At 48.5% G+C, this 22,713-nt stretch overlaps 1 protein-coding gene across 7 annotated transcripts in view; it reads left to right on the plus strand.

Annotated features, from left to right (window-relative positions):
- The window catches only part of BOC (BOC cell adhesion associated, oncogene regulated), an 89,689-nt gene that overhangs the window by 34,582 nt on the left and 32,394 nt on the right, over nt 1–22,713 (plus strand). For all 7 annotated transcript variants that reach the window (XM_039507118.1, XM_039507097.1, XM_039507108.1 and 4 more), the window contains exons 2-3: nt 17,812–17,968; nt 19,234–19,512. In XM_039507118.1, the coding sequence (XP_039363052.1) occupies nt 17,884–17,968; nt 19,234–19,512 (364 nt within the window). In that variant the 5' untranslated portion in view covers nt 17,812–17,883. The remainder of the gene's footprint in view (nt 1–17,811; nt 17,969–19,233; nt 19,513–22,713) is intronic.

Raw genomic sequence — 22,713 nt, forward strand, 5'->3', positions numbered from 1 at the left:
TCTTTCATGGTGAACAACACTATTCACATTACATAGCACATGTGATTTGAGTAGAAGGTTGCATTTTGCATCTTAATATTGAGTGCCTGCAGCTTTGGTGTTAGAGATCACAGACGCAGAGCCGGGCAACAGAATTCAGCTTGCATGTGGCCATGGTAAGCCGTAGTCTTTCGGCTTCTACAACCTTCATAAAAGCAGCGCTCTCCTTTCCCATACCAAGCAAAGCCTGTTGAGTGCTGCGGTTTTCATGTTAACGTGCAGCAGCAGAAACCAATCTAATCCCTCCCCCCCCATCCAATTCTCTGGGATGATAGCTTTACCCCTCCTCCCACCACGTGGCTGGTATCAGGGAAGATCCCTGCTAGCCAAATGCGAACAACTCAGTGCCAATTCCCTCCCCCTGCCCCCCCCCGCTTGGCTAACTGCGGGAAGGATTTCTTTTCAGCCACAGACAAACAGCCCAGTAGGAGCGGCCACCTCTGAATGTCTCCTTAATTAAATTCCCGTATTTCAACCAGGTTACCATGAACGATATCACTCTCCTGAGGATAACACAGTGAGATAAAGAATGGATGTTGCTTGAATGCCAGCAAACACTGGGACCATACGCTGCCAGGCTTTGTCATGCCATGGTATCCGATTACTTGCTACTAGCATGGTGTGGTCAAGTGTCCTACCGTGGAGGACGGAATAAGGCTGCACTGCCCAGAAACCTTCTGCAAAGGCTTTTGGAGTACCTCCAGGAGAGCTTCATGGAGATGTCCCTGGAAGATTTCCACTCCATCCCCAGACACGTTAACAGACTTTTCCAGTAGCTGTACTGGCCGCGAATGCATCCCAAGTCCTCAGGGCAAATTAATCATTAAAAAACACTTGCTTTTAAACCATGTTTTATATTTACAAAGGTACACTCACCAGATGTCCCGCTCCGACTTCATGGTCTGGGGTACCGCCTTGAGAGGGTTGGGAGGCTGTTTCAGTCAGGGTGAGAAAAAGATCCTGGCTGTTGGGGAGAACGGTGTGCTGTGTGCTCTCCTTAAGCTCGTCATCCTCATCATCATCATCATCTTCCCTGTCCGCAAAATCCTCAGGCATGGCTGAGAGTACCCCCTCCTCAGAATCCACGGTCAGGAGTGGGGTAGTGGTGGCACCCCCCTCCCCCGCCCCCGAATTGCATGCAGCTCAGCATAGAAGCGGCATGTCTGCGGCTCTGCCCCGGAGCGTCCATTTGCTTCTTTGGTTTTCTGGTACTCTTGTCTGAGCTCCTTAACTTTCACGCGGCACTGTATTGAGTCCCTATTGTGGCCTCTCTCCATTGTGCCCTTGGAGATTTTTTCAAATGTTTTGGCATTTCGTCTTTTGGACGCTGGAGCTCTTTTTCGATTCTTGGACTGCATGGTTACCTGTGCCGATGAGCTCTGCATGGTCACCTGTGCTGATCAGCTCTCCACGCTGGGCAAACAGGAAATGAAATTCAAAAGTTCATGGGGCTTTTCGTGTCTACCTGGCCAGTGCATCCGAGTTCAGATTGTGACCGCCCTGGACAGCAATGGTGCACTGTGGGATAGCTCCCGGAGGCCAATACCGTCGAATTGCGTCCACACTAACTCTAATTCAAACCAGCAATGTCTATTTCAGCGATACTCCCCTCATCAGGGAGGAGTACAGAAATCGATTTTAAGAGCCCCTTATGTCAAAGTAAATGGCTTTGTTGTGTAGACGGGTGCAGGGTTAATTCGATTTCACGCTGCTAAATTCGACCTAAACTCGTAGTGTTGACCAGGCCTATAAAGCAGTCAGCAGCCCAGTCCATGACTGTTTAATCCAGACCAGGTTTTAGGGAAGCCCGGTGCGGTAACACTAGGTATCTGTCAGTCTGGGACAGCATCAAAAAAGAATCACCTTTTCAGTCAGCATAATGAGGTCCTGCCTCTTTATTCCCTCCCACCCTAGTGACTGGTGTGAGGCTTTGCTGGGCAGGAGGGTTTTCTTGGGGCACTTTTGGGGATATGCATCAGTTGGGGAAGGCAATGATTAAACAGGACTGTCTGAATCTCTCTAGCAGTCAGGGCAAAACACAGCATAGTGGGACCTACCAAACACCAGCTCCAACATTCAGCCATCTCCCTTTCCCTCCTCAAACCCTTCTTCTCTCTTTTTCTCCCTTTCTGCCTCCCCTGCTCCCACCACCTCTGACACCCTTGGTCTTTTGCCCAACATTGTTTCCTTTGCGTCTGCCTAGCCTGTCTCCTTTCAGACCTTCCTCCTGCCCAACAGGCAATTACAGCCCCGGCCCCAGACTTCAAGTGTTTTTTTGTTGGGAAAGGATGAGAATGAAAAACAAACTCAGCGCCCGGAGTAACGTATCCAAGCCACAGGCACATCTGTGTCTCAGGGACAGCGACTCCCGGCAGAGGATATCGGCTCTCCCTCTGCTCCTCTCTCTGGCTGATACTCTGGCCTTTGGTTTGGCTCAGTAAGAAAACCCTGGGGTTCAGGGCTGGGTTAAACCTAATTGGGGCTTAGACTCAAACAAGCCAAAGCTCCTTCCACCCCCTTCTCCTGACCAATCGTGGCACTGTTGGCTCCTAGCTTGCCAATGCTAGAGACTCTTCCCCAGTCCCCCTGATGAATTCCAGCATGCTGCCAGTACCCTTCTGTGCAGTGTATCTTTTGGTTCAAATTGTGTGGATCCATAGGTCCCCCTTCCAGGCCAGGGCCCAGATCCTGCCATATTCCACACTGCTTGTCTGGGTTATAATTCTTTTTGACGCCTTCTCTTTTAAACCAGTTGAGGGTTGTTGCTTTTTTGCGTATGGTTTGGTTACTTCTTGGTTGGATTTTTCTTTTTTAGTTCTTTCTACTACAGTAGAAGGCTGTGATTGTGTGCTACTGCTCCAGGAGGTGCCGTACACCCAGCCACAGCCCAAAGGGATACGGGACAAAGGTGGCTTTAAAATTACCTTTGCCCTCTTCTGATTCTGGGCTGGTTGGGGACCAAAATGGCCACTGGCATAACTTCGATAGCCCAGGAAGCTTCTCTGAATTACAACAGCCCTACTTAAGTTGTTTGTGAGTAGCTGAGCCACCCAGAATCTCCATTGTGCTACACGTTCTGGGCCTGCCCCGGTGTGCCCCCTCCCCCAGCATGCTTGAGGCTGGTGAGCAGCTTGTGCAGGCCGGCCTTGGACTGACCATGCAGTACCTACACTGAGGAAGTCCTCCTTTAGCTGGCTAGGAGGCCAGAGCAGGAGGAAAAATCCCCCCTGAAATTGTTTACCACTGTTGCAGTCTGTCACTCTCCTTTGCATCCCCTCTCTCCAAGTGTGTCTGCCTCACCTGCCCACGCTCCCCGTCTCATCCCTCACTCTCCCTTCCGCCCCGCTTTGACTGCCACATCCCCATGTGAAGGCAGAGCAGGAGAGCTGAATAGTGAAGAGAGAATGAGAGACATGGAATGTAGTGAATTGAGGGTGTTTAAGTTAAATAAAAACACAGACACATCACTGATTAGTTGTGGCCTGTCATCTAGAAGTAGGGTGCCACTTGTTTGCCTGCAGGTCAAAATACTGCAGCTGGATTTGAAAGGAGTAGGTGAATGGGTAACTTCATGAGTCCAATAATGTAACGCATCCTAAAGTGAAAATAATCCCTGTAAATTACACTATAAACACTTTGGGGGCAGGATTGTCTTTTACTATGTGTTTGTACAGCACCTAGCACAACCGGGCCCTGACCCTGACTGTGGCCTCTGAGTAATACTACAATGCAAATAGCAGATAAGCTAGTATTCTGGGGTGGCAGAAGGTAGGATGCTGGACTAGATTAATAGATTCTAGGACTGGAAGGGACCTCAAGAGGTCATCGAGTCCAGTCCCCTGCCCTCATGGCAGGACCAAATACTGTCTAGACCATCCCTGATAGACATTTATCTAACCTACTCTTAAATATCTCCAGAGATGGAGATTCCACAACCTCCCTAGGCAATTTATTCCAGTGTTTAACCACCCTGACAGTTAGGAACTTTTTCCTAATGTCCAACCTAAACCTCCCTTGCTTCAGTTTAAGCCCATTGCTGCTGCTTCTATCCTTAGAGGCTAAGATGAACACGTTTTCTCCCTCCTTCTTATGACACCCTTTTAGATACCTGAAAACTGCTATCACGTCCCCTCTCAGTCTTCTCTTTTCCAAACTAAACAAACTCAGTTCTTTCAGCCTTCCTTCGTAGGTCATGTTCTCAAGACCTTTAATCATTCTTGTTGCTCTTCTCTGGACCCTCTCCAATTTCTCCACATCTTTCTTGAAATGTGGTGCCCAGAACTGGACACAATACTCCAGTTGAGGCCTAACCAGCGCAGAGTAGAGCGGAAGAATGACTTCTTGTGTCTTGCTCACAACACACCTGTTAATGCATCCCAGAATCATGTTTGCTTTTTTTGCAACAGTATCACACTGTTGACTCATATTTAGTTTGTGGTCCACTATAACCCCTACATCCCTTTCTGCCGTACTCCTTCCTAGACAGTCTCTTCCCATTCTGTATGTGTGAAACTGATTGTTCCTTCCTAAGTGAAGCACTTTGCATTTGTCTTTATTAAACTTCATCCTGTTTACCTCAGATCATTTCTTCAATTTGTCCAGATCATTTTGAATTATGACCCTATCCTCCAAAGCAGTTGCAATCCCTCCCAGTTTGGTATCATCTGCAAATTTAATAAGCATGCTTTCTATGCCAATATCTAAGTCGTTGATGAAGATATTGAACAGAGCCGGTCCCAAAACAGACCCCTGCGGAACCCCACTTGTTATACCTTTCCAGCAGGATTGGGAACCATTAATAACTACTCTCTGAGTATGGTTATCCAGCCAGTTATGCACCCACCTTATAGTAGCCCCATTTAAGTTGTATTTGCCTAGTTTATCGATAAGAATATCATGCGAGACCGTATCAAATGCCTGACTAAAATCTAAGTATACCACATCCACCCAGGGCCGGCTCCAGATCCCAGCGCGCCAAGCGCGTGCTTGGGGCGGCATGCCGCGGGGGGCGCTCTGCCTGTCGTCGGGAGGGCGGCAGGCGGCTCCGATGGACCTCCCGCAGGCGTGCCTGCGGAGGGTCCACTGGAGCCGCGGGACCAGCGGACCCTCCGCAGGCACGTCTGCAGGAGGTCCACCGGAGCTGCGGGACCGGCGACCGCCAGAGCGCCCCCCGCGGCGTGCTGCCGTGCTTGGGGCGGCGAAATTCCTAGAGCCGCCCCTGCATCCACCGCTTCTCTCTTATCCACAAGACTCGTTATCCTATCAAAGAAAGCTATCAAATTGGTTTAACATGATTTGTTCTTTACAAATCCATGCTGGCTATTCCCTATCACCTTACCACCTTCCAAGTGTTTGCAGATGATTTCCTTAATTACTTGCTCCATTATCTTCCCTGGCACAGAAGTTAAACTAATTGGTCTGTAGTTTCCTGGGTTGTTTTTATTTCCCTTTTTATAGATGGGCACTATATTTGCCCTTTTCCAGTCTTCTGGAATCTCTCCTGTCTCCCATGATTTTCCAAAGATAATAGCTAGAGGCTCAGATACCTCTTCTATTAGCTCCTTGAGTATTCTAGGATGCATTTCATCAGGCCCTGATGACTTGCAGGCATCTAATTTTTCTGAGTGATTTTTAACTTGTTCTTTTTTTATTTTATCTTCTAAACCTATCCCCTTCCCATTAGCATTCACTATGTTAGGCATTCCTTCAGACTTCTCGGTGAAGACTGAAAGAAAGAAGTCATTAAGCATCTCTGCCATTTCCAAGTTTCCTGTTACTGTTTCTCCCTCCTCACTGAGCAGTGGGCCTACACTGTCTTTGGTCTTCCTCTTGCTTCTAATGTATTGATAAAAAGTCATCTTGTTTCCCTTTATTCCTGTAGCTAGTTTGAGCTCATTTTGTGCCTTTGCCTTTCTAATCTTGCCCCCGCATTCCTGTGTTCTTTGCCTATATTCATCCTTTGTAATTTGTCCTAGTTTCCATTTTGTATATGACTCCTAGATGGGCAAATGGTCTGATCCAATCCAGTAAATCCCTTGCTTCTAAAATCAATGTGGTATTAATCCATGGTATTCGGACACTGTTTTTTTTTTGCATCTCCACATCACACTGTTGTCCATGTGAGACCCTGTCCCCTGCATTTCTCACATCTCAATACTCTGTGCAGATGCAACGTTTTGTTGCAGAGCCCAAAATAAGTTGAACCATGTAACTGTTCAGTGAGCTGAGTTTGCATGGGACAAACTCACAAAAAAGAGGTTTGGGGGGAAGAGGATATCCGGTGGTCTGTCACATAGGTAGCAAACCTCCCATGAGGAGAGCAGTGACATTGCTGTTGGTTTTACAGGCTGATCCTTCCCTGTTCTCCAAAAGCTTGTTTGGGGTGCAGGGCAGGTTGAGTTGCAAAGCTGTGGACTGCTGCTTGGAATCTCACAGGATGATACTATTAAGAGGTGTGAAAGGTTCATTGGCTCATTGAGACTTTCCCTTATGCAACTGCTGGAGATGTCCTGTCTCTCTGGGGACTGTCAGGTATTAAAGTGACACTAGAGTGGCTGTTAGCCAAAAGGCTGGAATTTCTGCAGCTAGATCAAGGAGGAAAGGGGTAGAGAAGATGGTAAGAGAAGTCATCTAAAGCCTGTTGGCCGCTTTCCCTGGTGGGAGTTGAATTTAGGGGGGTTGTTTGGTTAGGTGTATCCACCCCTGCCTATGTGGCTCAGAGAAGGAGCAGGAAGAGGGCAGCAGCTCTGAGCTTGACCACGGCACAGCTTCCGCTTTCTTGGGGCATTTTATTTCTGAAGAGGTTTCATAGCACAGTCTGCCTGGGCCTTTTCAGCAATCAAGGCTGCGCTCAACAGACAAGGGCTGAGTCACTTGGGGAAAGATGGCTCCACCAGAAGAACCCCAAAGCCACCTCCACGTCAACTTGGGCTGGACGTTTGCCTGAAGAGCAGGCTTGGGAACAACTTGACAGCTGGCCCACTGCATGCTTATTCGTTGCTTCCTTCTTCGTCTTCAATCATCTCTTTTCTCCCCCGCCCCAACCCAAAATTCCAGCCCTTCTCCGAGCCCCCAGCCTCTCCAGATTAGAGCTCTCCAGGGACTTCGGCCTTTTGAAAGGAAGAAAGAAAGGAAAAAAGGGAGGGGGGGAAGGAAGAAAGAGGGGGAACAGAAGAATGAAAACTGACCCAAGGGGCAATAGTCCCTCGAGCCATCTCACTGCATTACAATGAATGTGGACTCTATTAAGCTCCGTTCTGCCTGTTAGTGTTTCCCAGGGCAACACAGCTCCCATATGGCAAGCATGCAGCAGATTAGGGTAGGCCTCTAGGCCTCATTGAAGGCCTGAGGCTTGACTGGCAGTTGAACCCCCTCCCCGCTTCTCCTCACACTTGACACTGCCTGTGTTTATCTAAAGCAAAAGGGGTGGCGGAGGTGGGGGGGAAGGGGAAAGGGGCATTTGGAAGGTTATTGTCCTGGGCAATGAGAGATAGGAGAGGAGAAGAGCTGAGGCAGACAGGGATGGAGAAAGAGATGGGAGGGGGGGCGAGGAGATGAGGTGTAGTAGAAACGGGTTAGGAAAGCGAGAAGGTGGGTGGGGGGAGAAGGAAGGCCTCATAAATATTCAGGAGGGATGTTGAATGGGGAGAGGCGAAATAAAGCAGATGGAATTCGTGTTAAAGAACAGCCACAGTCGCCCTCCAAAAACAAGAAAAGAAAAGCGCACGGCCTTAAAGGAGCGTAGGGAGCGGCGTTTATCCAATTAGCAGGGTTGTCAAATTGAATTTATACAGAATGGAAGGGGGAGTTGGGGGGAAAATTAAGTGTGTGGGATGCGGGGAGAGGGGTGAGTTATCGAAGAAAAGATGTGTTTTCTCTCTTTTCTTTACACTTTTTGGCAAGGAGGTTTTATCCTTTAAAGGGCTGAAGCCATTGTCAGGGTGGGTAGAGGGTAGAGAAACTCTGATGATTACTGTTTCGTGCAAGACTCCTTTTTAGGGAAGGGCGATAGAATAAGGAAGGTTACAGAACGAGGCACAAGTCTGGGATGTGACAGAAAAATGCAGACATCCCTTTTGCTTGCCTTGTATATTTGTAATGAATTTAGGACTGGTTAAAGGTGTTGGGTTTTGGCTGCACAGGGAACCAAAGTCCTCTGTGCACAGGACAGGTACACCACAGTGTACCTCACATAGTGTCCCCTATCCATCCATCCCAACTCAGAAGGACCACTTCTCAGTTGAGAGGGGAGTCCAGATTCCATAGCCAATTCAGCCCTTGCTCTGCTGCTGAAACTGCCTATGAGGGGGCTTACTGGCATTGCTGACAGCTGCTCACTAGAAAACAATACTCATAGGCCACCAAAGAGCTGTCAGATATGACTGATATTCTCTCACTAGTGACCTGAGCCAAACTAGCAATGGAATGCTCTCTATCCCATTCCTATCCTTGAGCCGTCCAATCTCTCTCTAGTGGCACCATGGGCTCTAGTAGAATAGAGTTTTGAGGAGCAATAGCCTCATATTAGAGGATGATGAAATGGCTTATAACCATGGTTATGTATTTGGTTTGGTTCTGTTTGCGTGAACAGTTCTGCTCCAAGTGTGTGGGTTATTTTCCATTGTGGGCCTACTTAATTATTTCTGGTGGGTACTTCTGCCTCTATACTCAAAGCCACTTTAAGCAAATTTCTGATCCGTCCCTGCAAAGTTCTGTGATACACCCCCTCCCAAGTATGATCTGCCACTTACAAGGCAGACTTGCTGCTTTGCAAAACAGTGATGCTGTGCTCACCCCAAATTATGTTCAGGATGCTTTAACCATCTCAACACCAAGGATGAGTTTAGTCTGATATTTCTGACAGGTTTCAGAGTAGTGGCCGTGTTAGTCTGTATCTGCAAAAAGAACAGGAGTACTTGTGGCACCTTAGAGACTAACAAATTTATTCGAGCATAAGCTTTTGTGGGCTACAGCCCATTTCATCAGATGCATAGAATGGAACGTATAGTAAGAAATATATATACAGACAGAGAACATGAAAAGGTGGGAGTTGCCATACCAACTGTAAGAAGCTAATTAATTAAGATGAGATATTATCAGCAGGAGAAAAAAAACTTTGTATTGATAATCAAGATGACTCATTTTAGACAGGTTTCAAGTGGACTATTTAGAGAGAATTTTAGACAGTTGACAAGAAGGTGTGAGGATACTTAACATGGGGAAATAGATTCAATAGGTGTAATGACACAGCCATTCCCAGTCTCTATTCAAACCCAAGTTAATGGTATCTAGTTTGCATATTAATTCAAGCCCAGCAGTTTCTCGTTGGAGTCTGTTTTTGAAGCTTTTCTGTTGCAAAATTGCCACCTTTAAGTCTGTTACTGAGTGACCAGAGAGGCTGAAGTGTTCCCCCACTGGTTTTTGAACGTTATGATTCCTGATGTCAGATTTGTGTCCATTTATTCTTTTGCGTAGAGACTGTCCGGTTTGGCCAATGTACATGGCAGAGGGGCATTGCTGCTGGGCCAGATTCTGATCTCAGGAACAGCCAGCAAGAGCCATAAAGTTTTAGAGACTGAGTGTCCCTCTTTTCATTTTTTCCTTCCTGCCCTCCCTCCAAAAAAATCATTTAAAATTTTTTAGGAGAAAGAAAAAACAAAACAAAACTTCAATATTCAGTACAAAAAATGGCATTAATTGAAGGTCATGGAGTTAAGCATTCCAAAGTCAGAGAATGTGCTTTCTTCTTAACTTTGGCAATCTTAATTCTTTCTCTATATGCATATACATTGTGATGCAGTATTTGAGAATTAGTAAGGACTGTAATACAGATATCACAAATATTTGTCTACAACTTTAGATACACCAGTCAGTTTTCCCTCCTGACCCAGGTTCTCTCTAAATAGTCCACTGAGTGTGCAGCTACTGTTAAATCTTTTCTCACCACTACAGCTATCCCACGCTTGAAACTTCTCCAGGAGAGTGAGTATAATGAACATTGTGACTTTCCCAACAATGTCAAGCTCTAAAATTAATCCTGTTTAGACTCTCTGCTGTGGGGGCGAGTGGTAACTTGCCTTCTAATGCCACTTAATATTTCAGTTTCAAACTAGCATGGCTTAGTATAGAGTGGTTTGAGATCTACAGAAGAAAAGTACTATGTAAGTGCTACATGTTTGTTTATTACATGTGTAATAGTAGTGACTAGTGGGGTCCCAACTGTGTTAGGCACTGTACAACGTAAGAGACAATCCCTGCCTGATAGAGTTTACATTCTAAATAGACAAAAGATGAGAGAGAAAATATTATCCCTATTTTATAGATGGGGAACAGAGGCAGAGAGAGATTCAGTGACTTGCCCAAGGCCCAGAAGGTTTCTGTGGGAATGCCTGTAATTGAACCAGATCTCTGGAGGTGCCTAGTTCAGTGCCTTAGCCACAAAACAATCCTTCTCTTCCAGATATACTTATTTTTCCCCTCCCCTGCATCCAAGCAGGAACCCCCCATCTAGCAGACTGGAACAACCGAAAATGTAGTCCTTAGCATAGCAGCTGTGCCGCTGTCGCATTTTAAGTGTAGACAAGCCCTAAGTTTGTATCTGGATCTAGAGCCAAATGTCCCCGCTGTTTGAAGCCTGGGTATTCAGTAGGGATGGTCTCTCAGAAATCCAGTGTGCACAGACTGGTGCGTCTGACCTGATGCTGACAATGCAAACTGGCCTCCTGCCTCAACTTCCTTGTAAATGTCACCAAATAACAGAAGAGATGGATGGTTTACTCTCTCGGACTGTGAGTGTTGTTAACTCCTCTGGCTTTTCTCAGTCAGTGGTGGCCCCTACTATCTGGGACAAGAGCACATGGCTAATTTATGGGTGCGTCCCTGCTAAAGTGTGGTCTGGGGCACAGCTGTTCTGAGGTGGCGGATATGAGGATACTGGGGCAGGAGTCCTGGTTTTCATATTCAGCTTCAGCTCTGATGTGCTGGGCAGTCAGTGCAGCTAGGATTTTTAAAGGCAGCTCGGCTCAGCAGCTTGTCACCAAGGGGAGACAACTGGGATCTTACACACACACACACACACACACACACACACACACTCTCACACACACACACGTTTTTTTTTTTTTAAAGATGCTTCAATTTGGCTACCAATCACAGTGGGACATCCATGTTTTCTTATTTGACAGCTGCCCTGAGATCCAGATTGTCCTTAGAGAAGGCCCCTTAATACTCTTTCCTTGGCCTGCCCATATCTCCCTCAGTTTTAGTATATCTGGTGCTCATACCACTGCAGGCCAATGGGAGATGGCTTAGCATTGTGCTAGTCCTGTTCTCAGCTCAGGTTGTGCTGGGGGATATAGGGAGAGCAGGAAATAATTTAAAAAACAACAGTAATACTTGGCACTGCTGTTGCACTTCTTCTCCTCAGAACTAAAAGCACTTTAAGAAGGTGGTGGTATCCCTATTTTATAGATGTGGAAACTGAGGCACAGACAGGCACAGTCCCTTGACTAAGGTCACTGAATGAGGCAATGGCAGGGGAACAGAACCAAAGCATCTTCACTCCCAGTCCTATGCTCTAGTCACTGAATCAAAAGGCCAGCCCATGCTAATCCAGTCCATAGCCCAAGAGATGTGGGGGAAAGAGGGTTGTCCAGAGACAGGGTACGCTCTCCTGGGCTTCAGCATTCTTCCTCCCGGTCTGTTCTGGCTTTTCATTTTTCCTTTCTCACAGGCCATTCCCACTCCCCTGGGGCTGTAAAGGGCATGTTGATGCCCAAGGGTAGAAAGGGGCTGTTTTCCATTTGGGACCCTCATAAATTACAGGCAGTGTGGTAGTAACAGGAATTGTTTGGCTGGCCCTCGTTAAGCAGGAGGGGGCCTAGGTCTGTGGGCAGCATTTCCTCAGTAAAACCTTCAGCTTCTAATCAGCAAACACTTCTGTTGCTGCCTGCGTTTAATGCAAAGCGTCCTTGCTCTCGCTCCATCTCCTCCTCACATCTCTCTTCTGTCTCCTACTCTCTTCCCTCCCCTCTCGACCTCATTCTCTCTTGCCCCCCTGCCTCCATCCACTCCACCCCCTAGTGCAGTGTGTGTGGCAGGGAACTAGGCTGACAGCTTTTTCACCCCACACATCTGATGCAGCCCTTGTTAATCTCACTATGCTAATGGCCCAGTTCTTTGATTTACTGGGCTGTCTGAAAGTGACTTGGTACCTTCACTGCACTGACAGGAAATTGTTATTTTAACCTGACAGGAAATAATTAAAAAAGAAAGAAAGAAAATAGTCTTTTTTGGTTTTTTTTTTTTTCTGTCAAAGGGCCCCCCCCCATGACTTTAACCCTTTCTTTCCCAGAACAGTTGGCGGGGGTGAGGTTTTGATAGTGTAGGGCCCACTTCTTGATGCAAGGAAAAGGGGTGCTTCTCGGTGTAGCTGCCTTCAGGGGAGAAGAAGAGGAAGTTAGGGACATTTTGAGTACGGTCCCACTGCACATTTGGGTAGAAGGATGGAAATTGTTCTCATGGGACTGCAGTCCTACCAGCGCCTAATGCCGGGGGAAGCATGTACTGGGCATGCAACCGAAATCTAGCTGGGAGACATGGACATTTCACAAATCGGGGATTGAGCTAGGTTGGTTACAGGAATGCTATTGAGACAGAAATCAGTCTACTTACTTAAAATTCTTGCCTGCGTTACTGCCGCCACCTTAGGACCAGAATTTTCATTTGATATGTTGGGAGCTGAGCGCTTTCGACAATCTGGCTCTGACTGTGGGTGCGACTGAACATATGAAAGTCTGGCACTGGATATCAGCTGTTCTTTCCATTTTAATTATTTCTTTCATTTTCCCCCATTTATGCTGGCTGTTTACTTTCTGCACTTGGCTCCCAGCTATGAAAGGAAAGGTCATTATGTAGTGCCAGGACTCTGGCTGGGGGCTTGGGGAAGTACCACAGCCTTACTGTGTTAAATGTCCTGCTCTTCTCATTCCACCTACAGCACCGTTTAATTGATCAAGTGCCAAATGAATGGATCAGTCTCCATTTTCTGCCATCTGTTGCCCTTCACCTTTCTGCCAATGTTGGCAATCAGTTTTGTAATTACAGGTTTTTGTAATTGTGTGCACATGGATGGTCCTAGCTGGGAAAGGTGCATTGCACATCTCTGCTTGTTGCCTCAGTGCAGAGCCTCTGGCAAGGGGTTTATGGAGGCCTGCAGGGAGGTCCTCCCCCCCCCCCCCAGCACATACTCCAAGAAGCACCCCTGTTTTCCTTCCAGTATTCGTTCCTCTCTCTGCCAAAGCCGTCCACATGGACAGTGAAACTGAGCTAGTCCGTTTCACTTGCTGTAGGCTTCCAGCACTGCGGGGGAAAACGTAAATCTGACCCCCCCCCCCAAAATTGTATTGATTGTTTTGCTTTAATTTCCTGAAAACATTTCTGTTCTTGTTAGAGTTTATAAAACAACAACCCGCGTTTTAGGCCTAAGCTACCTGACAGATCTTGTCTACACTAGTATAATTAGGACCTGTACTTTAGCAACTGCCAGCAATAGCACAGCTGCATCATTGGTGACAGAGGCATAAGCACTTGCCTAGAAGGAGCTCAGGCATCTTTATTGCTGTGCTCTGAGCAGGTTTGGAGATAGCACCCCCTTAGTCCTGTCTACACTAGGGGTTTGGTGTCAGTACAGCAGCAATGTTGTTTGCATTTATTGACATAAGGATATTAATTTTGCTAGTGTAGACACACCTTAAGGCAATAATTAAAGGTTTACAGTGCAACAGTTGCGTGGGTGAGTAGGTGATCCTCTTGGCAGGAGGAGTCACTGGGCGAGTTGTTACTCCTTGGCTGTGGGGGCATGGGAGGATAAGGAGGATGGGAAATAAAGTCAGTATCATTTTATAACCAGTATCCTATGGAGCTTCCCATATGTAATGGTATTAGGTCTTCTATCCTCTGAATGATGCAGTCACTAAAGAGTGACTTTACCTCATCTCTCTGTGGTATCTGCAAAGCACCTATCACTGTGGTATCATATTGTACATATCAATTTATTATGGAGGTCTTAATTAGATCCTTTTGGTGTCTCTCCCCAATCTGAGGCTGGCTTTTGCTTTTTCCCTACCTTCTCTCATTCCTCTTCCCTCTTGCCATTTTCATCTGCCTCAATGACTTATTCTGTGTAGGTTCTTATATGGCCCTCACTGCTGTAGTAGCTGAACATCTCACAGTCTGTATTGCGTTTATCTTCACAACACCCCTCTGAGGTAGGGAGTGCCATTACTTCCATTGTACAGATGGTGAAATGGGGCTGAGAGAAACTAAAAGTGACTTGCCCAAGGTCACTCAGGAAATCTGTGACAGAACAGGGAACTGAACCTGTGAGCTACTAGCTACTGGATGCCCTTGCTACTGTATCATCCTTCCTTTCTCAGCTTCATTGTACACTGACCATGGTATAGAAATGGGATTTACATCTTGGTGTAAATACGGTCCGGCTTGTCTCTGTCTGCACTCCTCTGGGAAGGGGCTGCACAGCTGGCATGGAGAATCCATAGCCCATGGAGAATCCCCATACTGCTAGGGACTGAACCTGGCCTCTTTTCCTGCATTGTCCCGTGGAGTGCAGCTTTCTTGGAGAGTCACAGCTATAGTGAGGTAGTCCCTGAGGCAGGCCCTAGCTCATGTATGGCTTTGTAGATTAGGACCAAGGCTTTCAGTTCAACCTGGAAGTGCCAGCAGAGCGAGTGGAGCACTGAAGTGAAGTGCTCATAATGACCGTGCTAAATGGGTGGTAGCTTCTGCGTGACGCTCATGCTCACACCCGGGTAAAGAAAGATGTAGTTGTCTTTCCTGGAGGTAACAAAGGCCTGGATCACAGCGGTATGGTCCTTGTTGGACAGAGAAGGGCACAATCTCCTGACCGGCCTGGCATATCCTCCCCACCACTGCAATCTGCGGGTGATCACACATGTTCAATAGATCTCAGAACTGTAGCTGGCATATTCCTGAGGTTTCAGATAATGAAGCCCTTTGATAAAATAAAAGCGAGTGGGGAATTTTGTGTAATAGTTGAAGGGCTTAAATCTGCCATGAGCAACTTGAGGGCAATGTGAACACACCCACTTGGGCTGGGCTGGCAGTGTGTCCTGGGTACAGCAGTGCTTCTCAACCTTTTTGATACCAGGGACTGGTTTGCTGCCTTCCTAAAGTGTGTCAGGGAGATCTGAGGAACTGGTGCTGGACCACAGACAGGTCGTTGAGAAACACTGCTGTAGAGGACATTGTGGGACAGACAAAGTGAGCATGTTATTATATAGATACTGATAAGTAAGGGGGCTGATTCTAATTTATGCTATGCCTTCTTCACACAAATCTGGTAGTTTAAACAAACCTGAAAGTGGGTGTAAATTATTTTCAATAGAAATGTATTATATTTACATCTACTTTGAGGACTCTTTATATTGCGGGAGTGACAAAAAGGAACCGTAGCAAAAATGAGAATCTGTCCTGATATATTTATACACCAAATTAACTCAGAGTGATCCCATAACACTATCACTACACCCACTTTGGAAAAGCGGCAACTCTGAGGTGGATTGTGGCAGCTGTTTAACAACACACCTCAACACTGCACAATAGTTTAAGATAGGAATTGAAAAAGAATGTCATCTACCCATGGAACTCATCCAGTTGGAAGGCATCCATATATTCCATTTGCTATGTATTTATTTATGATGTGTGAACTGGAAGGAGGAAGCCTGGATTGGCTTGTAGAGGTTGAATTCATCAATGGCAAGATCTGCAGAAAAGCTCTTTCTTTTGAATTCCCTGAAGGATACCTTCTACCTCAGCCCTTACCCACTTCTCAACCCCCTCCCACCAAAGCATGGCATACACAAATACATAACCAGCACTTCTTGGTCTGTAACCACCCTGGAGTGTGAAATCCCCGGTCCTAGCTCAGGAACCTCCTCAGTTAGAGATCTGATGTTGTCAGGCCTCAAGCATTCGTGGTATAATTTTCTTTTCTTTTCCCTTTAATTGAATGGACATGGATAGGGACTATGCCGCATGTGTGTGCTAAGCTCAGCATAGGCTGCAGGAATGATGACTGTGGTGTAAAAGCCTAGGGAGGTAGCACAGCTTTGCAGAATCCAGACCCCAGGAGAATGCCAGTAGCAATTCGCCAGCTGATAATGCGGCTTTTCCGATGGCAAAAAAGTGTGGATTTCTTTGGTAGTAATCGTCTCCCTTGTTTGTCTCCATGTTCTTGTCTGTCTTTGGCTTCTCCTCTGACACTACAAACAAGGGGACCAACCAGCCCGCTAGTGCCAGTAATTAACGCTTCTAAGCAGCGCAGTCCAGCTGGCAATTTCCTGTGCTAAGAAGTGCTACAATTAGTACTCAAACCCCTTGCACATATCCCCACATAATACAGGAGGAATATCTCCTTTCCTTAAATCCTTTGCCTTTGGTTGCAGGTGATCCTGATTTGACATGCAAGGTTTCCCTGAGCAGAGCTGGGTGGAATGCTGTTGGCAACAAAACCCTGGAGCCACCCTACACTGCTTGTTTGTTGGGGGCTCATTCCAAATTCAGATTAGGTTCATCACAAGGGTGTCTGAAATTTGTGACTCTTGGATTCAGAACATCACAGCATTGCTTGCAAATCGCGTGAAGTTTGCTGGGATGCAAACCTAGGTGGCACTCCGAGCTGTTTGGCCCAACTTTTCTCCTTTTCAGCGTTGGATTCCTTCAAACCTGAAATGTGCATCAAGTGGGGAAATCTCTATGAATTGGAGCTGGAGACACAGATCCAGGGATGACACAACCATTTCTCCACGTAGCCTGTGATAAATGCCTTTTCCAAAGAGTGTGTGTGGGCCCCTTCGCTGATTTTCCCAGCATTTAAACCAAAATGCCGTCTTATAACCACAGCCACGGAGGGAGGGCAACAGCATTTGGCAAACAAACTACTTAAGCGGCACTTAGCTGGCAATGTTTGCTTTGCTCCTGAAAGAGGTAGCTTGTCCACTGATAACACTGTGCTAGGCTCAGTGAGTGTAATTTGACCTGGGGTGTATGTAGTGTGTAGACTTATACAGGGAGCTGAGGATGTGTCCTCCTTTGAGAGATTTTGTATATACCCGAGACTTGATGCAATGGCTGACCAGCTGTGTGACTTTGGACCGGTCACTTAGGGTCAGGTTTATGGAAGTGCTGAACATGCAGTATTGCAGCTGAAGTCAATGGGAGCTGCTGATTAGTATACCCCTGAAAATTATACCCTTAACCTCCCTGTGCCGGAGTGTGTGTGTGTGTCTCTCTCTCTCTAGGAAACGAGGGTGATAATACCCAGGGCTTTTGTGAAGCTTCATTAACGTTTGTATAGCGCTTTGAGTGACTCCTCTGGTGGAAAGTGCTAGAGAAGTATGGTTGTTCATATGCCCCTTATGCCACTACTGCTCCCGTAAGGAGGTTAGGTGGTACTGGAGCAGCGCAGGGCATTGGCTTGCACCCTTCATCCTGTAAAGAGTCCCTGTAGGGAGGCAGTGAAACCAGAGGTGCCTACAGTATCCTCCACTTCCCAGGGTGGCGAGTTGGAGAAGGAGGCACCACACATATACCTACCTCTGTCCACCCTCTCGGGCCTTCAGTCTCAGCCATCACTGGGGCTTGTGGGCGCCTCTCTATAGAGACTGGGGAGGGCTGGTTGAGGAAAAAGCATCTGAGAATCGTGTTTGATCATCTCCCTCCTGTCATCCCCAGGAAGCCACAGGCCCTGAGGCGGCTTATGGGAGCCCCGCCTAGGTCCTTCTGCCCCAGGCTGCGCTGCATGGGATGACAATGACCCCGGGAAGGAAGAGACCGGTGGCTGCCGTCGTCTGCCTGATCCTAGCAGCTGCTGGCTGCTTTGCTAATTTGGGTGAGTTTTACTCCTTACCCATTTTTATACTCTGCCTTGAAATAACCGCAGGCCCTTAAGGTCTCCAAGGAATGGACCCTGCTTCCATCTCAAAGGGATCAGCCCCACCCTGTCCTAATGGGAAATTCTCCCCCCCACCCCACCCCACACACAGGCTGCAAGAGGCATTATTGACCCCACTGCTTCATTAACCCGAAGGACAATGCCCACCCCTGAAGGGGATCCCCTTTCTGCTCACCTGGTCCAACAATCCATCCCCCTTTTGGGGTGATTGTAGTATCCACAATCTAGAGAGCCACTCCCACACAACTTGCTCCTTCTTGCCATTTCTTGATGGTCATTGGCAGTGGAGAAGCATGTCACAGGGGCTGGGGAGGGTCTCCAGCACTCAAGAAGTTTGTGTGACAAGTGAGAGCTCCAGGCTGCCTTTCCTTCTGGAAACCTGCCCCAGTGCAGGGGAGGGTTCAGAAAGGACCCTTGAGATCAGCGGGCTCCTGTTCAGCACTTGCTGAATGCGCAGTGCACAGCAGATTCCTGCTGCCTGACCACTTACTGCCAGCATAGGATCCAGCAAAAAGGAGGTTAAACCATGCGGTTCAGTGTACTGCCCACAGCTCAAGCCACATCAAAATGAGCCCAGGAGAGGGATCAGGAGTTGCATGTCTGTAGCTGAGCCAGGGTGAGTGGCTGTCCACAGGGGACAGCATGTTTTGTGAGCAGGCAAAATTTTGGTGTCTCTGGCCCCAGTGTAGTCTTTAATCTACCTTTGCTCCAATGCCTGGACAAGCCTAGCCTGCCTCCTGCACGCTTTGAACACCCAGTTCCTCTGTGTCCTTCTCCTGGAAGCTAAGCAGCTCTCTAGGAGCTCAGGTTTTTCAGGTGGTCTGTTATCCCTAAGCAGAAGAGCTTCTCCGTCTCATTCTTAGCCACTGCAGCAGCCTCAGTAGTGACTAGAGATGGGGGTCTGAACCAGAACTCTGAATAACCCAGAGGCTTTGAGAGCAGAATTATGTCCCCAGCTTTATGATGGACCAAACCAAACCCAACCCCTGGATCCAAGCACACACTTAAGCTTTGGGGTGTTCAAAATCCAGAGCTGGACTTTCCAGCTTGGACCTCTCTCTACTTGAGACCTAGTCAGTGTAGAGTTCCAAGACTTGCTCTGCGTGAGGAGAGTGGCACAGGGTGTGTAGTGTGACAGTGAAGGAGATCTCCCTCTGCGCTGATGCTCATGTGGATATCTTGTCCTCGCCCCCACCATGCAGGTGAATCTCTTCAGGTCACCGTCCAACCTGCTTCCACCGTCCAAAAGTATGGTGGCTTGGTGAGCCTGGGGTGTGTGGTAGAGCCCCCGAAAGTCAACGTTACCTGGAGGCTGAATGGGAAGGAGCTGGTGGGGTCGGATGAGGCGCTGGGAATCCGCATTGAGCTGGGGAAGCTCATCATCATGGCTCTCAACAACCACACCGTGGGCCGGTACCAGTGCATCGCCCGCATGCCGGAGGGAGTTGTTGCCAGCGTCCCAGCCACAGTGACTTTAGCCAGTGAGTAGCTTTTGTCTTCTCCTGTCCCTTACTCTGCATTTGATCCCTCTCGTTGGTTGGGCCTCCATTTGGGGGACTGGCTGCCTCTGAGACACAGTGGGGCAGGCTGATCCCATGGTGCCACCAGGCACCCCTGCTCATGATGGAATCCCCAGTCTGGTCCCAAGCTTCTGGAGTAGTCCCTTGGCCTGGGCTGTTTTGTAGCATCTTTGACACACAGGCCTGCCATGTTCTACCTTAGCAATAGGCAAAGCAATCCTTGTACGTGATAGACTGCAAGCTCGTATCATACCACCGTCTAAGGGTAACTACATAAACCAATGAATAACGTAATATTTACCTCTACCTATGTCTGCATTTGAGATAGATCAAGTGATTTATATTTCTCCATCTGCCTGGTTCTCTTTCTGTGTCTCACGGTATGACTCTTTGCCTTTTCTAAGGCACCTAGGTATCATCCTGACATCTGACTTCAACAAAAAAACTCCTGGAGTCTACTGGAATCTCTCTCTCCACCCTGTAGTCGCAGGGTGAGTTTAGCTATGGGATGTGTTATAGGACACTGCAAGCCACATCACCTCCTGGACTCTGTAACTTACTGGTCACTATGTGTTACCTGTCCCCACCTGTACCTGATCCACAGAGGAGGAGTCTGTTAAAGTTCTCACCTAAGGAGCTGTGCTCTTTCGCTCAAGCTGCGGCAGCCCTGCTTTTCCAACAGGAGGTTCCCGGTTCAATTCCTAGCGTATTCCGAGCTGCACCACAGATCAGTGCTTTGGCTGGTCACATGGAAGGTTTCTCTTAAGCCCTCCTAGTATGAAGCTCTGAAAAGTTGTCCCTTCTGGTGTCCTATGGAAGAGTTAAGATCACCCACAGAAGGAAGGGTAAAGGAGGAGAGCAAGGAAGGGGTGAGGTAAATAACCAATACAACCCCAACAAATGCTCAGGAGAACTGAAGAGAGGCCTTGGGATTGCCTCCTTCAGATTAAAAGGAAGCTCTGCTATTCCAGGCTGGGGAGAGGAAGGTCTCAGAGGGTTGCTATTGTATTGTTTGAGAGGTGATGCTTGCGTACAGCCAGCAGGGGTGGGGGTCTGGGCTCTTCTTTGAGCTCCACTCATGTTGTGGGGGAAGTAGATTCATTTATTGGGTGTGTGTGGGGGTCGGGGGGGACATGATCATACTCGGATGCATTTTGTATCAAGGCTTGCCTCTCTAAGGGAGGCTTCGAGGTGCCCTTGTTCACACCAGAGTGTCTAATATTATGTTGGGGTGTGCTTTCCTTTCCAGGGGGCATTTCTGACTCACATTGCTGCGTTATTTGTATGGAGGGTCGGGTCTTGTATCAGGGATGCTTGGGTTGGGGAGACCTGAGATCAAGGAGCCACGTTAATTTTGGTCCATGTGACACGCTGTGGGGCTGCGCTAGTACCTCAGGGTATGTCTCCTCTCCGGGGGCTACCGTCATATTTGAGTGTGTCTTGTAGGAAGAAGATTCATAGACTCCAAGGCCAGAAAGGACCATTGTGATCATTTAGTTCAACCTCCTGCATAACACAGGTTAGAGAACTTCCCCCACATAATTCCCACAGTGGATCTTTGAAGCTTGATTTCAAAATTGGTCAGTAATGGAAAATCCCCAAAACAAACCCTGGTAAATGTGATGGCGGACACATCTCCGACGGGCGTTCTTGTTTCAGGCTGGGATCTACGCTCAGGTCAGACAGTGTGTTGAGTTAGGGGTTCGTCTCAACTGGGGCAGCACACTCAGTTTGGGGTACATCCTTGGCAGGGGAGGCACTCATATTGAAGCCATATCTTGAAGCCACCCCTACCCCCGAGTGCACCTTGTATTGAGGCTAGGGTTGCCAGGTGTCCGGTTTTCGACCGGAACGCCCAGTTGAAAAGTGACCCTGGCGCTTCTGGTCAGCACTGCCGACTGGGCTGTTAAAAGTCCAGTTGGTGGCGCTGCAAGGCTAAAGCAGGCTAGTTCCTACCTGTCCTGGCACTGCAATGTGCCCTGGAAGCGGCCAGCAGATCCGGCTTCTAGGCGGGGGAGCCATGTGGCTCAGCGTGGCTCGCAGAGCCTCCTCCCCCTCTTTCCCCCCCCCCCCCCCACAGCCTAGGAGCCGGACCTGCTGGCCGTTTCCGGGGCACAGTGTGGTGCCAGGACAGGTAGCGAGCCTGTCTTAGCCCCCTCCCCGTGGCACTGACTGGCAGCTACCCAAGGTAAGCCTGCGCCCCAAACCCGGAGCCCCCTCCTGCATCTTAAACCACTCATCCCTGGCCCCAGCCCAGAGCCCGTATCCCCTCCTGAACACCAACCACTTGCCTCAACCTGCAGCCCCGTCCTGCACGCCGAATCCCTCGTCCCCAGCCCGGAGCCCCCTACTGCATCCCAAACGCCTGAACCCCCAGCCCAGAGCCCGTACCCCCTCCTGAACCCCAACCCTGTGCCTCAACCCGCAGCCCCCTCCCACACTCCAAATCCCTCGGCCCCACGCCCCAGCCTGGAGCCCTTTCCTGCACCCCAACCCCCTCATCCCTGACCCCACTTCAGAGCCCTCACCCGCTCCCACACCTCAACCCCCTGCCTCAACCTGCAGCCCCCTCCTGCTCTCCAAATCCCTCAACCCCACCCCCTACCCTGGAGCCCCCTCCCACACCCCAGTTCCCTGCCCCAGCCCAGTGAAAGTGAGTGAAGGAAGGGGAGAGCAAGCCACTGACGAAGGGGTAATGTAGTGAGCAAGGTGTGGGGCTAGGGTGTTTGGCTTTGTGCGATTAGAAAGTTGGCAACCCTAACTGAGGTGGGGTCATGGTCTTCCCGAGATGCTGATGCTGGAGGGAGGGGCGTTCAGAGTTAACACTTGTGACAGGGCAGGTCTATCCGTAATACCCAATGGACAGAGATCCTTCGTAAACTCCCTCAGTTGGTCCTGGGAGGAGGCAGGGAGGTTGCTGGGGAAGGGGGTATGTCTAAGAAATTGAAGGAGAGAAGATGTTTGTGCAAAACGGGGGCCGGCTTTGTGTTAAAGCCAAGAACTATTGGCTTGTCATCAAGACATTAATCAGAAGTGAAATGTTTAGGCCGGGCTGGGTAGGAGGAGAAGGAGCGGGAGAGTGGAGTGGAACAGCAGCTCTTGCTCTTGGAGGCTGGGTGGGAGGGGGCTGTCATTGGGTTGAAGCCATCGGGGGATTTGGTC

The sequence above is a fragment of the Mauremys reevesii genome, linkage group 1 (assembly GCF_016161935.1).
Source record: "Mauremys reevesii isolate NIE-2019 linkage group 1, ASM1616193v1, whole genome shotgun sequence".
In the NCBI taxonomy this organism is placed as follows: domain Eukaryota; kingdom Metazoa; phylum Chordata; order Testudines; family Geoemydidae; genus Mauremys; species Mauremys reevesii.